General features: G+C 45.3%; 1 protein-coding gene across 5 annotated transcripts in view; it reads right to left on the bottom strand.

Annotated features, from left to right (window-relative positions):
* Positions 1-14,101, bottom strand: part of engase (endo-beta-N-acetylglucosaminidase) — a 52,095-nt gene extending 37,994 nt beyond the window's left edge. The window contains exons 1-3 of one of the 5 annotated variants that reach the window (XM_050070245.1): positions 13,936-14,101; positions 944-1,023; positions 612-813 (exon numbers count right to left, since the gene is read on the bottom strand). In XM_050070245.1, the coding sequence (XP_049926202.1) occupies positions 612-813; positions 944-1,023; positions 13,936-14,033 (380 nt within the window). In that variant the 5' untranslated portion in view covers positions 14,034-14,101. Of the gene's footprint in view, positions 1-611; positions 814-943; positions 1,024-11,691; positions 11,889-13,747; positions 13,916-13,935 lie in introns of those variants that run through there. The other 4 variants (XM_050070242.1, XM_050070243.1, XM_050070244.1 and 1 more) reach the window with 4 other exon arrangements.
* Between the last annotated feature and the right edge of the window lie 1,481 nt (positions 14,102-15,582).

The following is a 15,582-nucleotide window of genomic DNA, read 5'->3' as shown; positions in this document are numbered from 1 at the left end:
GTGGCGAGTGTTACTCTGTGTACATGGAAGTGCCGCCGGCTTATTAGTTGTAATAACGCATTATCCGCTGGGAGGCGACAGAAGTTACGCACTATAGCTTTAAGTAAGGGTTCACTGAAGAGACAAAATAGCAGCACGAGATAAATGCAATCACATAAAAAAAAGCATATAAAAAAAAGCATTATGTATAGACCTTAACTGCATCGTGATTAACGCATTAATGCTGACAGCCTTAACATATGTATACAAAGCCAGAGCCCACACTTCAACCCCATCCAATGTCCAGACCTGATCACCTACTGATGCTCTTGTGTTTGAATGAGGGTAAATCACTGCAGCAGGTTCAACATCTTCCACAAAAGTTACATGTTACACGGCTTTGGAATGACATGCTCTACAGTCATATATCAGAGTTGTGTTCAGGCGTGCATGCATTTTGGACAATGAAGTGTACACTACCTATAGCACCAAGTAGCGCCCCAAAGTCTTGAAATATCCTTGTGAACTGTACATGAGTCATGAGCTCGAAGGAAGGGAGTATAACTTTAAGAAGCAGAGGTCTCAATGACCAGAAAACTACAAGTTTTTAATCCCAAACTATGCATCCATACCTGTCATCTAGGTAGCCACCCATCATGTCATGAGACACCAATGTCCGACGTAGACAACTAGTCAGGGGAGGCTCCCGAGGTGCCAGGGGGACTACTGCCACATTGAAGGGGTTTGCCTCACTTCGTTTCCACAACAACAGCTCCTCCAAAGTTTGAAGACCACAACTGATTGGTTCAGTGGTTTCGGCATCGTAATGTTTGACTGAGAGGGAGAGGAAATGAAACAACATGTTTAAAGTGTGGTTTGATTTCTACACACCAAGACATTAACTGCAGCTCAGATTTTTTCAGACTGTCTTACAGATGCACTACTAGCAACAAAATCTCTTCACCTGGTAGTGGTGAGGGAAGATACTTGATCACTTCATGGACACTGCTTGAATCCATTGGTTGATCCAAACAAGACTCCAACCTAATGAAAGTACAAGGTGGTAAAGTGAGACTCGTGCATTTGAATAAACTCTACATGGGAGTCTGGGCAGTAAAACACATTTCAAGACTTGTTTTTCTCTTTAAAAAAACAAACAAAAACAAAACAACACTTGATGATAAGGTAAGATGCTGTGGGTTGCAAATTGCGGTGAACACCCCAATTTAGAAGCATATTCTAAAGGTGCTGTATACATGTCCAAAGCACGCTCCTAAAACCTGACAAATACCGGCATGTCCCACGTCTTAATCAGAAAACCCTACATTCGAAAGAAGGGCTTATTTAGAATATTGAATCAGAATATGCTGTTTTCATGACCCGTGGTCAGGCTCCATCATATCTCAGAGATAGTACCATATTATCCCAACAAATCACTGCACTTCAAGAATGCAAAGTTACTAGTTTTTCCTGATGTCTCCAAAAGTAGGATGGGAGCCAGAGCCTTCAGCTATCAGGCTCCTCTTATGAGGTACCATCTTGCAGTTTAAGTCCAGGAGGCGGACATTGTCTCCACATTTAAGAGTGGACTTGAGACCTTCCTACAATGCAATGTTCTACTTGGAAACATTCATGTGGATGTCACTTGACATGCACCAGACACCCAAACACTATTTCAGACCAAGTACACCCCCTCATGGCACGGCACCTCCCAATGGCAGTGCCTTGCAACCTTGCCACATTGTTAATAATAGGCTCATTCGAGATGAGCCAGGCCTGGGCAGAATTATCACAGCTGATCACTGCACAACGCATGCTAGTTGGATTTGCGTCCAGCTTCATCCCGACTTGCTCTGACATCGTGCACAAGTGAATAACGATACTCTCAAAAGATTGAGGCGCTGCAGTTTTTAGAACCAGGCACTGCTGTTGCTCTCCACCGACTGCATGACCCAGGGCATGATGGGAAACGCCTGCCTCGTAACAGCTGATTGGTTTAGATGTTGACTCAACAATATGAAGTTTTATATAAACTTTTCATTTGTGTTGAATTGGAGAGAGTTTTATTTCATTTGTCCGATTTGAAGGTTTATTCTTTTAACAGATTACGTGTTGTGTGAGTGAGGACAGGTTTGCTCAGCTGATTTATATACAGCAGCAAACACTACATTATTGAGTAATGAGTAGTGTATGCAGTTCAATGAAGCCAGGATTGCACAGATTTGTACACTGGGTAAACAGAACAACCACTCCACAAGCACATGGCACAGCACAAGAGAGCCAGCTCCTTGGGTCAAGACTCAGCTGTCCACTTACATCTAAAGGAGAGGGCACATTTCCTTCCAGCACAGCAATGTACACATCTTGGCCAGAGAAGACAAATGGTTTGAAAGAAGAGTGAAAGAAGCCATCTACGTCAAACTGGAACGACCACTGTTAAACAGAGGAAGTGGCCTACAACACCACTTACAATGCAGTCCTAAGTTTATTCTCCAGACACCTTAACACCCATTCACACCTGGACCCATCTAACCCTAACGACAGACAATGGCCAGGTGGGTCAACGGCTCACATGTGACCTTAATGACTCTGAAACTCAGAGCTCATGTCTCTCTACACACATGGGGTTTCATTCATTTAGCAAAACATGGTGTGAGTTTCTCTGTAACACTCCGCAAAGGACATGCACATTTGACAGCCCGTGCTGCCCGCCCCACAAAACTCCTCTTCATTGCAGTACCAGTCATGAATAAGTTTACATCAATAAAGCTAATATTCACTTTAACACATTTCCGCATCCCACATAGGCAATGTAAACTTCTTTGAGGCATGTAGCACTGCAGCCATCTCAGTAACCTCCACAGCCTTGTCCTGCATTCACATGATGTTAGATAAATCTGAAGAATGACTGACCTCATCATATTTCATGGCTCACCTGATCTGTTTCCTTTGGTCTTCATAATCTATGTGTTGTTTAAATGCTCTGAGCAATAAAATATGACACATCTTCTCTGTAGTGACATTAGGTGACGACACAGAGAACATAACCTCAATTTCCACAGCTATGCAGATGACACCCAACTATATATTTCACTAGACCCAAGTTATGACCAATCTATCTGTCATCTAACATCTGGATTGGCTGCAGTAGACAAGTGGATGCAAACCAATTTTCTTAAATTAAATGGTGACAAAACCGAAATCTTATTAGTTGGTCCCCAAGCAAAATGCGAGATAATTCTTTCCAAACTTGGCAGTTTGGCTGTGCAGGTTAAATCTGAAGTCACGAGCCTGGCTGTTATCCTTGACTCAGACCTAAATTTTAAATCTCACATAAAAAAGGTGACCAAAACAGCTTTTTTTCACTTACGAAATATTTCAAAGGTGCGACCATTCCTATCCCAACAAGATGCCGAAAAACTGGTACATGCATTCATTTCAACCAGACTTGACTACTGTAATGCTCTCTTCACCGGTCTTCCAAAGCAATCCATTGACAAATAACAATTAATTCAGAACTCTGCTGCCAGGCTGTTAACTAGAACAAGAAAGAGAGAGCATATCACCCCAAAGAGAGAGCATATCACCCCAGTTTTAGCTAACCTTCACTGGCTTCCAGTATCTTTTAGGATTGAGTTTAAAGTGCTTTTACTTGTTTTTAAGGCTCTTAATGGGTTGGGACCAGAGCATGTGAGCGGAGCGGAGCGGGGAGCGGGAGGATTTTGTGTTGAGCGAGGAGCGGCTATTTTAAAAGGTGGAGCGGAGCCTTATCTCTCGCTCCAATTTCACTCCAGTAGCTCATGCCCCATCCAGAATGCATCTTTGCACCTGCGCACACCCACACTATTTTCTTTCAAAACTATGGAGTTCACTGTGTACTTCAGAAAAGAAACTGAGAAGAGAAGCAGCGGTACCTTGGAGAACGGTCCCTAACTGCGGGGAGAGGCGAGAGGGCTTCGGAGGTCGGCCGCTTAACCTGGTCCGTCTCCTCTACACTTTGACTTATTTCCACCCTGCCAGCGGTACCGTGTAGAACGGTCCCTAACTGCGGGGAGAGGCGAGAGGGCTTCCCCGGAGAATCTACCAAGCTCATGTTTTATTGGTGCCGTAGCATTGTTCCGACCTCTCATTGTTCCGACCTCTCATTAGTCAGACGTCCCGTTGTTCCGATATGTGATTATTACTGTAGCCTATTTGTGTACCATAGAGGATCAGCAACGGTCGAGATACAAGTGTCTTAGAGAGGAGAGAATGAAACACCATAACCTCCTGTTATTAACTCTGGGGTCGGGGTTGTGTGGGGAGCTCTCTGCGGTGCTGAACGGCTCCCGGCGGGCGTATTTCTGCCTTGATGGTCCGCTGCGACCGGCTCTGGGTCAACTGGGAAAGGCTTGAGGTGAAGCAGGCTCACGGCTTATGTGTTTGCCACTTTCTTTTTCATTTTAACCCACACCATGATTTTTTCCTGACCCTAACCAAGTGGTTTTTGTGCCTAAACCTAACCAGACCTTAACCACAGGGCATCATGAACAATGGGTTTAATATGGTCGGAACAATGGGATGTCGGACCAATTGGCTGTCGGAAAAATGGGCAGACCCCGTTTTATTTGTGAATAGAAGATTACAGGTTAGGGTAGTACGAGGCAGTTGTTTTGAGCGGAGTGGTGAGCGAGTGGAGCGGGATAAAATTTATGATGGAGCGGAGCGGAGCGGAGTGAAGAATGCGCCGAACCAAGCGGAGCAGACGAGCGGTGCAAAGTGACAGGTCTGCGAGCGAGGAGCGGAAATTTTCACCCGCTCCACTCCGCTCACATGCTCTGGTTGGGACCAGCCTGCATTACTAATTCTTTGTCGTTTTATAATCCTTCACGGGCTCTTAGATCCTCTGCTGCCGGCTTTTTAAATACAAACTACTCTAATAAGAAAATTGGCAGCTCAGCCTTTTTTAACTATGCACCAAAATTATGGAACTCACTACCCAAGGATATAAGAGATACAAGCTCTGTGAACATTTTCAAACAACAATTGAAAACTTATTTATTCAACATTGCTTTCAACTAACTGTCACTATTCCCTGGTTTTTATCCCAATCGTTCACATTTTTTTATCTGCTTCCATGCATTCCGCTGTTTTACTTTTATCTTTTACATATTATATTATTCTTGGTTTCATTGTGCAGGATTTGCACTTGTTTTTTTTTTTGTTTTTTTAAAATTGTATTTGTCTGTTTTTATTTTGTTGTAAAGCACTTTGAGGTACACCTCCCTGTATGAAAGGTGCTATATAAATAAAGTTTATTATTATTATTATTATTATTGAGTTATTAAAATGCTTTACAGGCAATCTGTAATTTATGTTCATGGTTCAACCTCCATTTTACAAGAATTCTCATGTAAATTAGCATCATATCAGTTAGCTGCTGCAGAGCAGCTGAGCAGACCTACAGAGGCTAAATAAATTGTGTCCTGAAGGTTAATATTTTCAGAGGGAAAAAAATACAAGACAACAGCTTTCATTAAAGATCGGTCAGATACAGTCAGGACTTCACATCTGTACAGATGTTATTTTAAGAATCCTCACATCCCACTGACCACAAGTCTTTGTAACGCTAAATACTTCAATAATTAAAACAGTCCAATGTTAATATACAGTAGACTCTGTATAGTTTATGATGAATGTATTTAGTCTCTGACAACTAAATTTCACCATCAGTCACACAACATCTTTTCCGTTCACATAATAAACCTTCAAATCAGATAAATAAAATCTAAATATCTGAAATTCAACATCTTGTTGAGTCAATACCAAACCAATCACCTGTTAGATCAGGTGAGAGCCAGGCATTTCCCATCATGCTCCGGGTCTTACAGTCAGTGGAGAGCAACTGCAGAGCCTGGCCATAAAAACTGTGGCCACCTCACTCTCGCGAGATTATCGCTGTCCACTTTTGGATGATGTCAGAGCAAGTCGGGATGAAGTCGGACACAAAACTAACTGGCATATATTGTGCAGCGTTCACCGGTGATCAAATCTGCGCAGGCTTGGCTCATCTCGAATGAGCCTAACGTGACATCTAGCAGGTCATTTGAGTGGCAAGCTGACTGCTCTAATGCTATTTATGGAATATAACTTTTTTTGTCGGATATTCCAAGCAACAGGGGGTGACTATTGATACAAAATAATGTTTTATGGTGTACAGTAAAACATCTAACTTAAGTTAAGCAATTTATGTGTTATATAATGTATTCTTTAAGTAATGAGCCCATGCTTGTATCCCAGCAAGCATTTTTTGGTTTAAAAAACGTCTAATAGCCGTCTACATGAAGACCTGACGTCGCGGCTAAATCACGGCTGAATTTGGGCTGTCAGTGAAAATTTGGTAGACGTCTAACCATAGCCAAAGTGTAGACGTCATCAATTATACGGCTATGTAGAGACCATGTCCAAAAAATGGAGATAAACATATTTTAATTACTGTTGACTCTCCATACGTGATTGAATATCATACCACACGCCATCTGCAATGGCGAAAATTACATTTAATCAATTTCAAAATTAAATCGGCTAGATTTGGGTTACATGTAGCTAGACTAAATCGGAGCTAAATATAGCCAATACGTTTAAATCACGGCTATTGCTTGCTGGGATGTATCTAGCCCATGAAACGAAAGTTACGTATGTAACTACAGTTCTATGAATCCTGGATGACCGCCAGAGGCGGTGCTTTAAGTACTGAATGTCTCCATCTCGCGCATGCACAGGTCGAGTATCTATACCAACAAAGTCACCTGTGACCCCTGATAAACCCGGATAACCTATATCTCCCGGTGACATCAGAGGATCTGTTTCTGCAGAATCTTATCACAAAACCACAAGGATTCTGAGTGACTGAACACTCTGGCGGTCATCCAGGATTCATAGAACCGTAGTTACATATGTAACTTTTGTTCTATTTCATCCTTCCTGACCGCCAGAGGCCGTGCTTTAAGCACTGAATGTCTCCATCTCGCGCATGCGCAGGTCGAGTATCTATACCAACAAAGTCACCTGTGACCCCTGATGACCCTGGATAACCTATATCTCCCGGTGACATCAGAGGATCTGTTCCTGCAGAATCTTCTCGCAAAACCACAAGGATTCTGAGTGACAGAACACTCTGGCGGTCATCCAGGATTCATAGAACCGTAGTTACATACATAACTTTAGTTCTATTTCATCCCTCCTGACCGCCAGAGGCGGTGCTTTAAGCACTGGATGACCCATAACAACAAAGTCACGAGGAATCCCAATACATACCTCATTGAGAGGAAGCAGTAGACCCGGACAACAGGACCACACCCAGTGGATGGGAAGTGGCAACATTCACCCGACAGAACCTGGAGAAGGTACTCCATGAAGCCCATGATGCCGCAGCACATATGGCCTCCACCCCTGGAGGTGGAGGTGGAGGTGGTATGATAGTGGTCTCTATGATGTAGAGACAGCCCGAGTAGAATGGCACCTCACCCCGGATGGCAGGGGGTGACCACTTGTTTTATATGCCTGGGTGATGATATCCACAATCCAGTGAGACAGCCGCTGTTTGGAGAGAGCGCAGCCTTTCTTAGGACCGCCATAACAGAGAAACAGCTGTTCTGACCACCTTATACTCGCGGTTGCAGTTACATAGACTCTTAAAGCCCGCACAGAACACAGCAGCCTCAATTTGTCCTTCCCCTCGCCTTCTGGGGGGGTAAACTGCGCCAGATGGATCGGTCGATTAAGGTTTAATGGTGACAGAACCTTAGGAAGAAAAGCTGTATTTGGCCACAGAGTGACCCCTGAGCCATCGGAATTCCACCTCAGACATGAGTCACTCACGGACAGGGCATGTAGCTCCCCAACACGCTTTGCTGAAGTGATGGCAAGTAGAAAAGCAGTCTTTGCAGACATCCACTTCAGTTCCGCCTGTGCCAGGGGCTCAAAAGGAGGTAAACACAGAACATCCAACACTATATGTAGATCCCATGCTGGAGCTCTAGGCGCTTGTGGAGGACATAGCCTCAAAGCTCCCTTTAGAAAGAGGGACACAAGTCTGTGGCACCCCACCATGTTGTTATCAACTCGAGCATGTCGAGAGGAAATGGCTGCCACGTATACCTTCAGGGTAGCGGGGGACCGGCCGTCCTGTAGGAGCGACTGTAGGAACTCCAGCACTTTAGGAACTGAAAAGCTCACTGGGTCCTCACCCCTGTCCGAACACCACGCAGAAAACAACTTCCACCTGTTTTCATACTGGACTCTGGTAGAAGGCGCCCTGGCATTCAGTACAGTAACCCTCTGCAGTACTGGAAGAATCAGAGGGATTGGTGGGAATGCATAAAGAAGATCCTCTGGCCAATCGTGGGCAAGAGCATCCTGGCTTAAAGGGCTGGTCTCCTCTGTCCAGGAGAACCAGAGGGGGCAATGGGTCGACTCCTCTGTGACAAAAAGATCTACCTCTGCCCTGTCGAATATGTCCCAGATGTTCAGCACCACCTCTGGATGAAGCCGCCACTCCCCCGGCGGGGGCTTGCAATGGGAGAGGAAGTCTGCAGCCTGGTTCCGCTCCCCAGGCAGATATATTGCCCTCAGGCTGGCTAGGCGGGGGCCCGCCCACATCAAGAGATCCCGGGACACCTGCAACAACCGTGAAGACCTGGTGCTCCCCTGGTGGTTTATGTGAGAGACGGTTGAGACATTGTCTGACCGTACAAGCACATGCCTCCCTCTCAGATGTGGAATGAAGTACCTGAGTGCCATGTGCACGGCCCGTAGCTCCAGCACATTGATATGCTCTGTGCAGTCCCCAGCAGACCACAGCCTCTGAGCTGTCCGGTTCTGACACACTGCACCCCATCCTGAGAGGGAGGCATCTGTTGTAATGGCCTCTCGACAGAATGGAATGAAGCCCATGGACATGCACTGAAGCAGATATGACCGCTCTCTCCATGGAGCCAGAGCAAGGAGGCAACGCCGCGACACCTTTAATGTCCTGTGCCGGTGCCATTTGGCATCCAAGTGGAAGCTGTTCAGCCACCTCTGAAGGGGGCGTAGTGACAGCAAACCTAAGGGAATCACAGTTGCGGCAGCCGTCAGCTTTCCTAAGAGGCGCATAAACTGGAGATAGGGTAGCCACCTGCCCTCTCGGAAGAGGGGAAGGAGGCGGAGGATGTCTTCCACCTGGTGAGGCGACGGACAGGCCTTCATGGTGATCGTGTTCAGAGCCACCCCCAGAAAAATTGTACTTTGTGAGGGAACCAGGCAACTCTTTTTGAGATTGACCACGAGACCCAGCTGGGCCACACGAAAGAGGAGCAGCGCCGTGTCCTGGGCCACCTGAGACTGGGATGGTGCACAGACAAGCCAGTCGTCCAGGTATGGCAGGATCTTCATGCCCCGCGACTGTAGTGGCGATAGGGCTACTGCCACGCACCTGGTGAACACCCGTGGGGAAAGTGAAAGGCCAAACGACGACCAGCCCCGGGCCCTCAACGCCTGGCCCCCCGGCCTCTAGAGGCTCTGGGGGGGCGACGGGCAGTATAAAAGGTCTGAGGTTGTCTAGAGGGCAGTCGCTCAGGGACACGAAAGTCCTGGGCCGCCCGCTGAGCAGGCTGCTGAGCCGGGCGCTGAGACCTAAGGTGGCCACTGGGGTAAGTCTGTGGATGAGAGCAGCGCTGGGGGGCAGCTGAAGAACCCCTAGGCCTGCTGGGAGGAGGCACACTTCTGTGGAGCCCAGAAAACTGTTGTCTTGTCTGTCTGGCTTGGAGCGTGCGCTCGAGTGCCTCTAAAGCAGCTGACCCAAACAGCTCACCAGGTTCCACCGGAACACTGCGGAGGGTCCTCCTGCATGACTCAGTGAGAGGTGACTGTGCCAGCCAAACCTGGCGACGAGCCTGGACGAGAGTAGACATCAACCGCCCAAGCTCTCTGGACATAAGCGCAAAAGCCTGCAGAGACACATCACTAAAATTGTGGATGGAAGCATCCAGCATAGCCTCCTGCAGGGATGCTGAGAGAGCGAGCATGAGGTGTGACAATGAATTACCTATGCGTCCCATGCGTGACGCTGCATCATAGGCTTTGGAGAGCAGGTCATCTGTGACCCGACACTGGGGGCGAGGACACTTTGCATCTGGCCTCAGAGTCTCATCAGGCGAGACAATGAGAGCAGCTATAGTCGGCTCAATCGCTGGCATGCGACCCAAGCCAAACTTGGCTGCATCCTGCATGGCTGCCAGGGTTCGGCCATCGCATGTTGCATGAGAGAGGGCTCTAGTATCCCTCCAGCAGCATGCAGTAAAGGTGGTAGGGGCTGGACTATGCCTGAAAAAAGCACTGGCAGGAGCCGGCTGAGCTTGTGGAACATCCAACTGAAGGCGGGCCAGGGCCATACGAATGATAGCCCCATAGAGTTATCCTCGGAACCGGTCCCAGAACTGCGGGCCGAAGAACGGGAGTTCACATCAGAGGCACGGGAGGCTGGCTCCTGGGAGACCACGTCTGCCCCATATTCAGCAAACTCAGTGGCCGAAGCCGCCATAGAGAGCACATCATCATCCTCCGGATCCAACATGGCCGCAGGAGGAGCAGTAGCACCCACATCCCCTGCACCAGTCCCAGACTGGAGGGCTAGGAAGAGGGATTTCATCTGGTTAAGCTCCTCAGTTAACTGGTCCACCTTGGAGGAAAGTTTGGACTCTTTGGCCTTCTTCCTGGAGGAGGCGCCCTCAGTCTCAACAGCCTGACGTTTTGACCGGCTAGGTTGAGCTGGAGTCAACTGTTCTGGTGATGGAACATGCCCCAACAGTTGTTCCACCTCAGCCAGTCTAGCGGCCCTCACTGCCTGAAGCATGAAGCTGCAGTTCATGCACGGATCCTCCGAAAGGCCCTCCCTCAGATGCTCGAGACCAAGGCACGAGGGACACATGTCATGGCCATCTTCAGGCTGCAGAGAAGCCATACAGGCTGAACAACAATGGTTGCCCAACATAGTGACAACCAGCAAAATTTAACCTAGAGAGAAAAACAACAAATGCTGGGAGGGGGAGCGAACACACTATCGTCACCAACAAGGGTTGCAACAAATAAGTTAGGCTTAAGCGTAAACACCTCAGCTAACTATAAAGTCAATAGGTTGACAACACACCTATGCTGGGAGCGGGAGCGAGAGCACTGCCTTCACCAACAAAGGTTAGATTGCTGTGGCTATAAACACAAAAATTGGCACAACCGAGTTGCCACCAAAATGTACAAATTAAAGCAGGCCGAGCGAAAACGCCGGTGATAACTATGAAATCAAAGCAAACACAGCTAACTCTTTAAATAGTTAATAATACACACGTACGCTGGGATCGGGAGCGAGAGCACTGCCTTCACCAACAAAGGTTAGATTGCTGTGACAATAAACACAAAAAATGGCACAACCGAGTTGCCACCAAAATGTATAAATTAAGCAGGCCGAGCGAAAACGCCGGTGAAAACTATGAAAGTAAAGCAAGCACAGCTACAAGTTAGCTCAAGGGGGCACAATGCTAACCGCTAAGACAGGTAAACAAAGTACGTTCAATAACACTACAAATGTCGGGAGAGGGAGCGAGTACACTGCCTTCACCAACAATTAGTTAGCGTTATACATAATAAGAAAAAAACTTAATAAGTAAACTTATCACTAAGCTGTAACGTTAGACCAACCGCTTCTAGGATGATGATCCGAAGCAGAGTCCACGGCAAACCGCAACAATCCTCTCATCAGAGCGTTAGCTCGTCGCAGCCCTTGGAGGGCGAGCAGCTCGCAACTCCGACAAAGTTGTCACAAGGCTACCCGCGACGAACAGCAGTGAAGCAACGTTGAAATTTTAGCTTTTAGCTAGAGCTCAGTGACGCGCAGTCCACCTGCGAAAGCGAGAAGATGAACAGGAACAGATCCTCTGATGTCACTGGGAGATATAGGTTATCCGGGGTCATCAGGGGTCACAGGTGACTTTGTTGGTATAGATACTCGACCTGCGCATGTGCGAGATGGAGACATTCAGTGCTTAAAGCACTGCCTCTGGCGGTCAGGAAGGATGAAATAGAACAGATGTTACAGAAATATGACCTGACCACACTGATTTGTCATTCTTCCTGGGCAAGCAGAATATCAATCAATCAATCAATCAATCAATTTTATTTATAAAGCCCAATATCACAAATCACAATTTGCCTCACAGGGCTTTACAGCATACGACATCCCTCTGTCCTTAGGACCCACCTTGAGAGAATGGTTCACTCAGTCTAATTCAATGAATGTAACTACTCAGCTGTCTGAACTGGAGTCCAATCCAATCCCATCTGGTTCACTAACAGGCAGTTTGAATGGTGCACTACAATAATTGTGACTGGCAGGAGGGATTCATGAGCTCTCAGATGTTCGACAAGCTGGCCTGATACGTATCGGACACTTGGAAGAGTTGTTCAAAAAGATTCATTAGTTCAATTTTAACTATCAGTATTAGAGCTGAAGAAACCTCTGGGATGAGAGGTGATACGTCTTCAAGAAACTCAAGAAAGTCCAGTTGCCTACGATGTAGCACTTAGGACAAGCCGGCATGCTTTTTGTACCATTCTGACCCACAATCCTCTGCACAGCAGACGATACATCACATTGACTGAGACGCAAACAGGTGACAGCTTGACAGCCCATTGACTGCTGACTAACAGCTGTCAGAAGCTGCTATGATGGATGACATTGCATTCAAGGACCTCCTATAATACACCGGGCACTTTCTCTCCTTCTCTCTCTCTCTCTCATGTCCTGTTACTGCATCTTGCTAACTCGGCCGTACTGCATGTCACTGACTCGGCTTCTTCTCCGGAGCCTTTGTCCTCCACTGTCTTGCAGGTTAACTTATATCACAGCGGTGCCTGGATAGTGTGACATGTGTGGTTGTGCTGCTGCCGTGGTCCTGCCAAATGCCTCCTGCTGCTGCTGTTATCATTAGTCATACTTCTACTGTTATTATACACATATGATTATTGTCACATATGTATACTATCAGATATTAATATATACTTTCAACATATTGTACCACAATAGCCGTAATTATTATTATAATATTATTACTTTCATGAATGTTGTTGTAAGCTACTGTCATTACCATCTGTCCTGCATCTCTCTCGGTCTCTGTCTCTCTTTCTGTCTCATTGTGTCATACGGATTACTGTTAATTTATCATGTTGATCTGTTCTGTACGACATCTATTGCACGTCTGTCCGTCCTGGAAGAGGGATGACAGAGGGATGTTGTATGCTGTAAAGCCCTGTGAGGCAAATTGTGATTTGTGATATTGGGCTTTATAAATAAAATTGATTGATTGATTGAAGTAACTGATGACCACTTGAGTAGTAATAATAGTATTACTTATTGTTTAATTGAATAAAATAATCATAAACATAACCCACAACAAAAGAGCATAAGTATTAATACAATGAGAAATGTACAGTCTCTGTACTTTTACTATCCTGAATATAATATGTTAGAAGCTACAATGTATGCAGAATTATTGCAAAATAACAACAGCAGAGCTCTTCGGGTAACGGATAAATAAGTAAGAGGGTCAAAGGTCATTGCGTAACTTTATCAGGAAGTAGTATGTCCAGATTGCGTACACACTGCATGGAATACACGTACTTTTTCAAGTCAGCTGCAGTGCCTATTAAAAGTAAAAGGAATACATTTCGTTCACTTTCCAGCAGAGGCCAACCTCACCTCGAACGAGCCTGATCATTAAAGGTCGAAACACCACGGAGCCAGTAACCTTATCATTTTACAGTTAACCGTATGTTAGCTAACTGCTATCTCTCTCAATGACTAGAAGAATTCAACTTTACGTGAATTAAATTGCCACCGTGCTACTGTAAACTGTAAGCACAGTGAGAGTAACTGAGTAACGTTACAGTAAGTCTCGCGTGTCGCTCCTCACGCCGACATCATCATGTTCCTCTCCGTCCTCTCTGCGCAGTGGAAGACTGTTTGCGTCGTCACTCAGAGCCATTCTTCTCAACAAAGCTGAGAGACAAACTGTTCCACAAAGGACAAACACGAAGTGTGTGTTCTGCCAGCAACAACAGCTCAACACTTCCGACCCCACTCCTTCACAATAAGAGCGTCATTTCTAAACGCTAAAATGACAAAAACCTAAAGGCCTTGTACTAAAGTAACCAATAATATACAAAAATGTGACTTACATGAGGCAGTGTATTAAGTATCTTTTATATAAAGTTATAGGGTTAATTTGAGTTTTTACTATGTTACAATGCAGACCTGCATTAATAGAGATGCAGTCAGTTTAACACTATCCAGCAACTTTTTGTTTGTATTGTCTCTTTTGGAGGAGTTCATGCAGTGCCAGTTTTTCTTGATTGCTAAGAGGCATTTCTTGAATTTCTTGAATGCTCCATTTCTCAAAATTACAAACACAAATGAAAAACTTCACACCCATCCTCACAAACCCAAAACTTCTAAGATAAAATAAGACTTTATTAATCCCACACCAGGGAAGCTCCACAGTCAGAAGCAATAGAAAAAACACAAAAAAGTGATTGAGTGCCAAAAGAATAACATTATCCACACAAATGATATATCTACTTCTTTAACAAAGTCTTGTGATGCTCACAATAAGGAGATTTTATTGAATAGGATGTAGGATTTCATTGGGTGTCTTTTTCAAGTGTTTTTTCTCTGTCTTATCAGCAGCTATACTGACTGGCAGAAAATGCCCCAGCTATGAAGACACAGGTGATTGGCTGATGAGACCTCCATCACTTTCTGTCTCTCACTGATGCATCTGTCTCTATCTCTCTCACACACTGTCACACACACAGACAACTCAGACAAACACACAGTAGTGCTGCTACAACTACTTCTATTACAACTACTACTTCTACTACTACTTTTACTAGCCTACAAACATACTTTTTCACCTACTAATTACTACATTTGGAACAAGAACATTAAATATAAAAATAGATGTCTTTATTAAAGTCCCTGCCTCTCCAAAAAGGACACCGTCTCTTTATATACATAGACGCTGCATTGACTGTCTGAGCGCGTCCAAGCCGGCCGCCATCTTGGATGGGTCTCGCTTCGCCTTCACAGTGCATTCACTTCTATTGAGGAAGGAGCTGTATGCACAAGTAAAATAGAATAACTCACTGAATTTTCAACTGATTTTCACGCGGTTTGGTTTGTTACAAACGGCACACATGTAGTTATGATACAGGATGCTTTCGTACATTAAAAATGCGGGATTTCATGCTTTAATACATTATGCAGATAGCAACAGCATGTTATTTAGGTCACAACACAGTTCTTTTATTCACCTCAACCCCAGAGTGGAATATATATATATATATGTACACACATATATACAGTATATATATACTGTGTGTGTATATATATATATATATATATATATATATATATATATATACAGTCAGGTCCATAAATATTTGGACAATGATACAGTTGTCGTCATTTTGGCTCTGTACACCACCACAATGGGTTTTAAATGAAACAATGAATACCTGCTTAAAGTGCAGACT

This window comes from Epinephelus moara, chromosome 18, assembly GCF_006386435.1.
Source record: "Epinephelus moara isolate mb chromosome 18, YSFRI_EMoa_1.0, whole genome shotgun sequence".
In the NCBI taxonomy this organism is placed as follows: domain Eukaryota; kingdom Metazoa; phylum Chordata; class Actinopteri; order Perciformes; family Serranidae; genus Epinephelus; species Epinephelus moara.
Note: the sequence above shows the minus strand (reverse complement) of the source record. Positions and strands in the feature narration are given on the sequence as shown.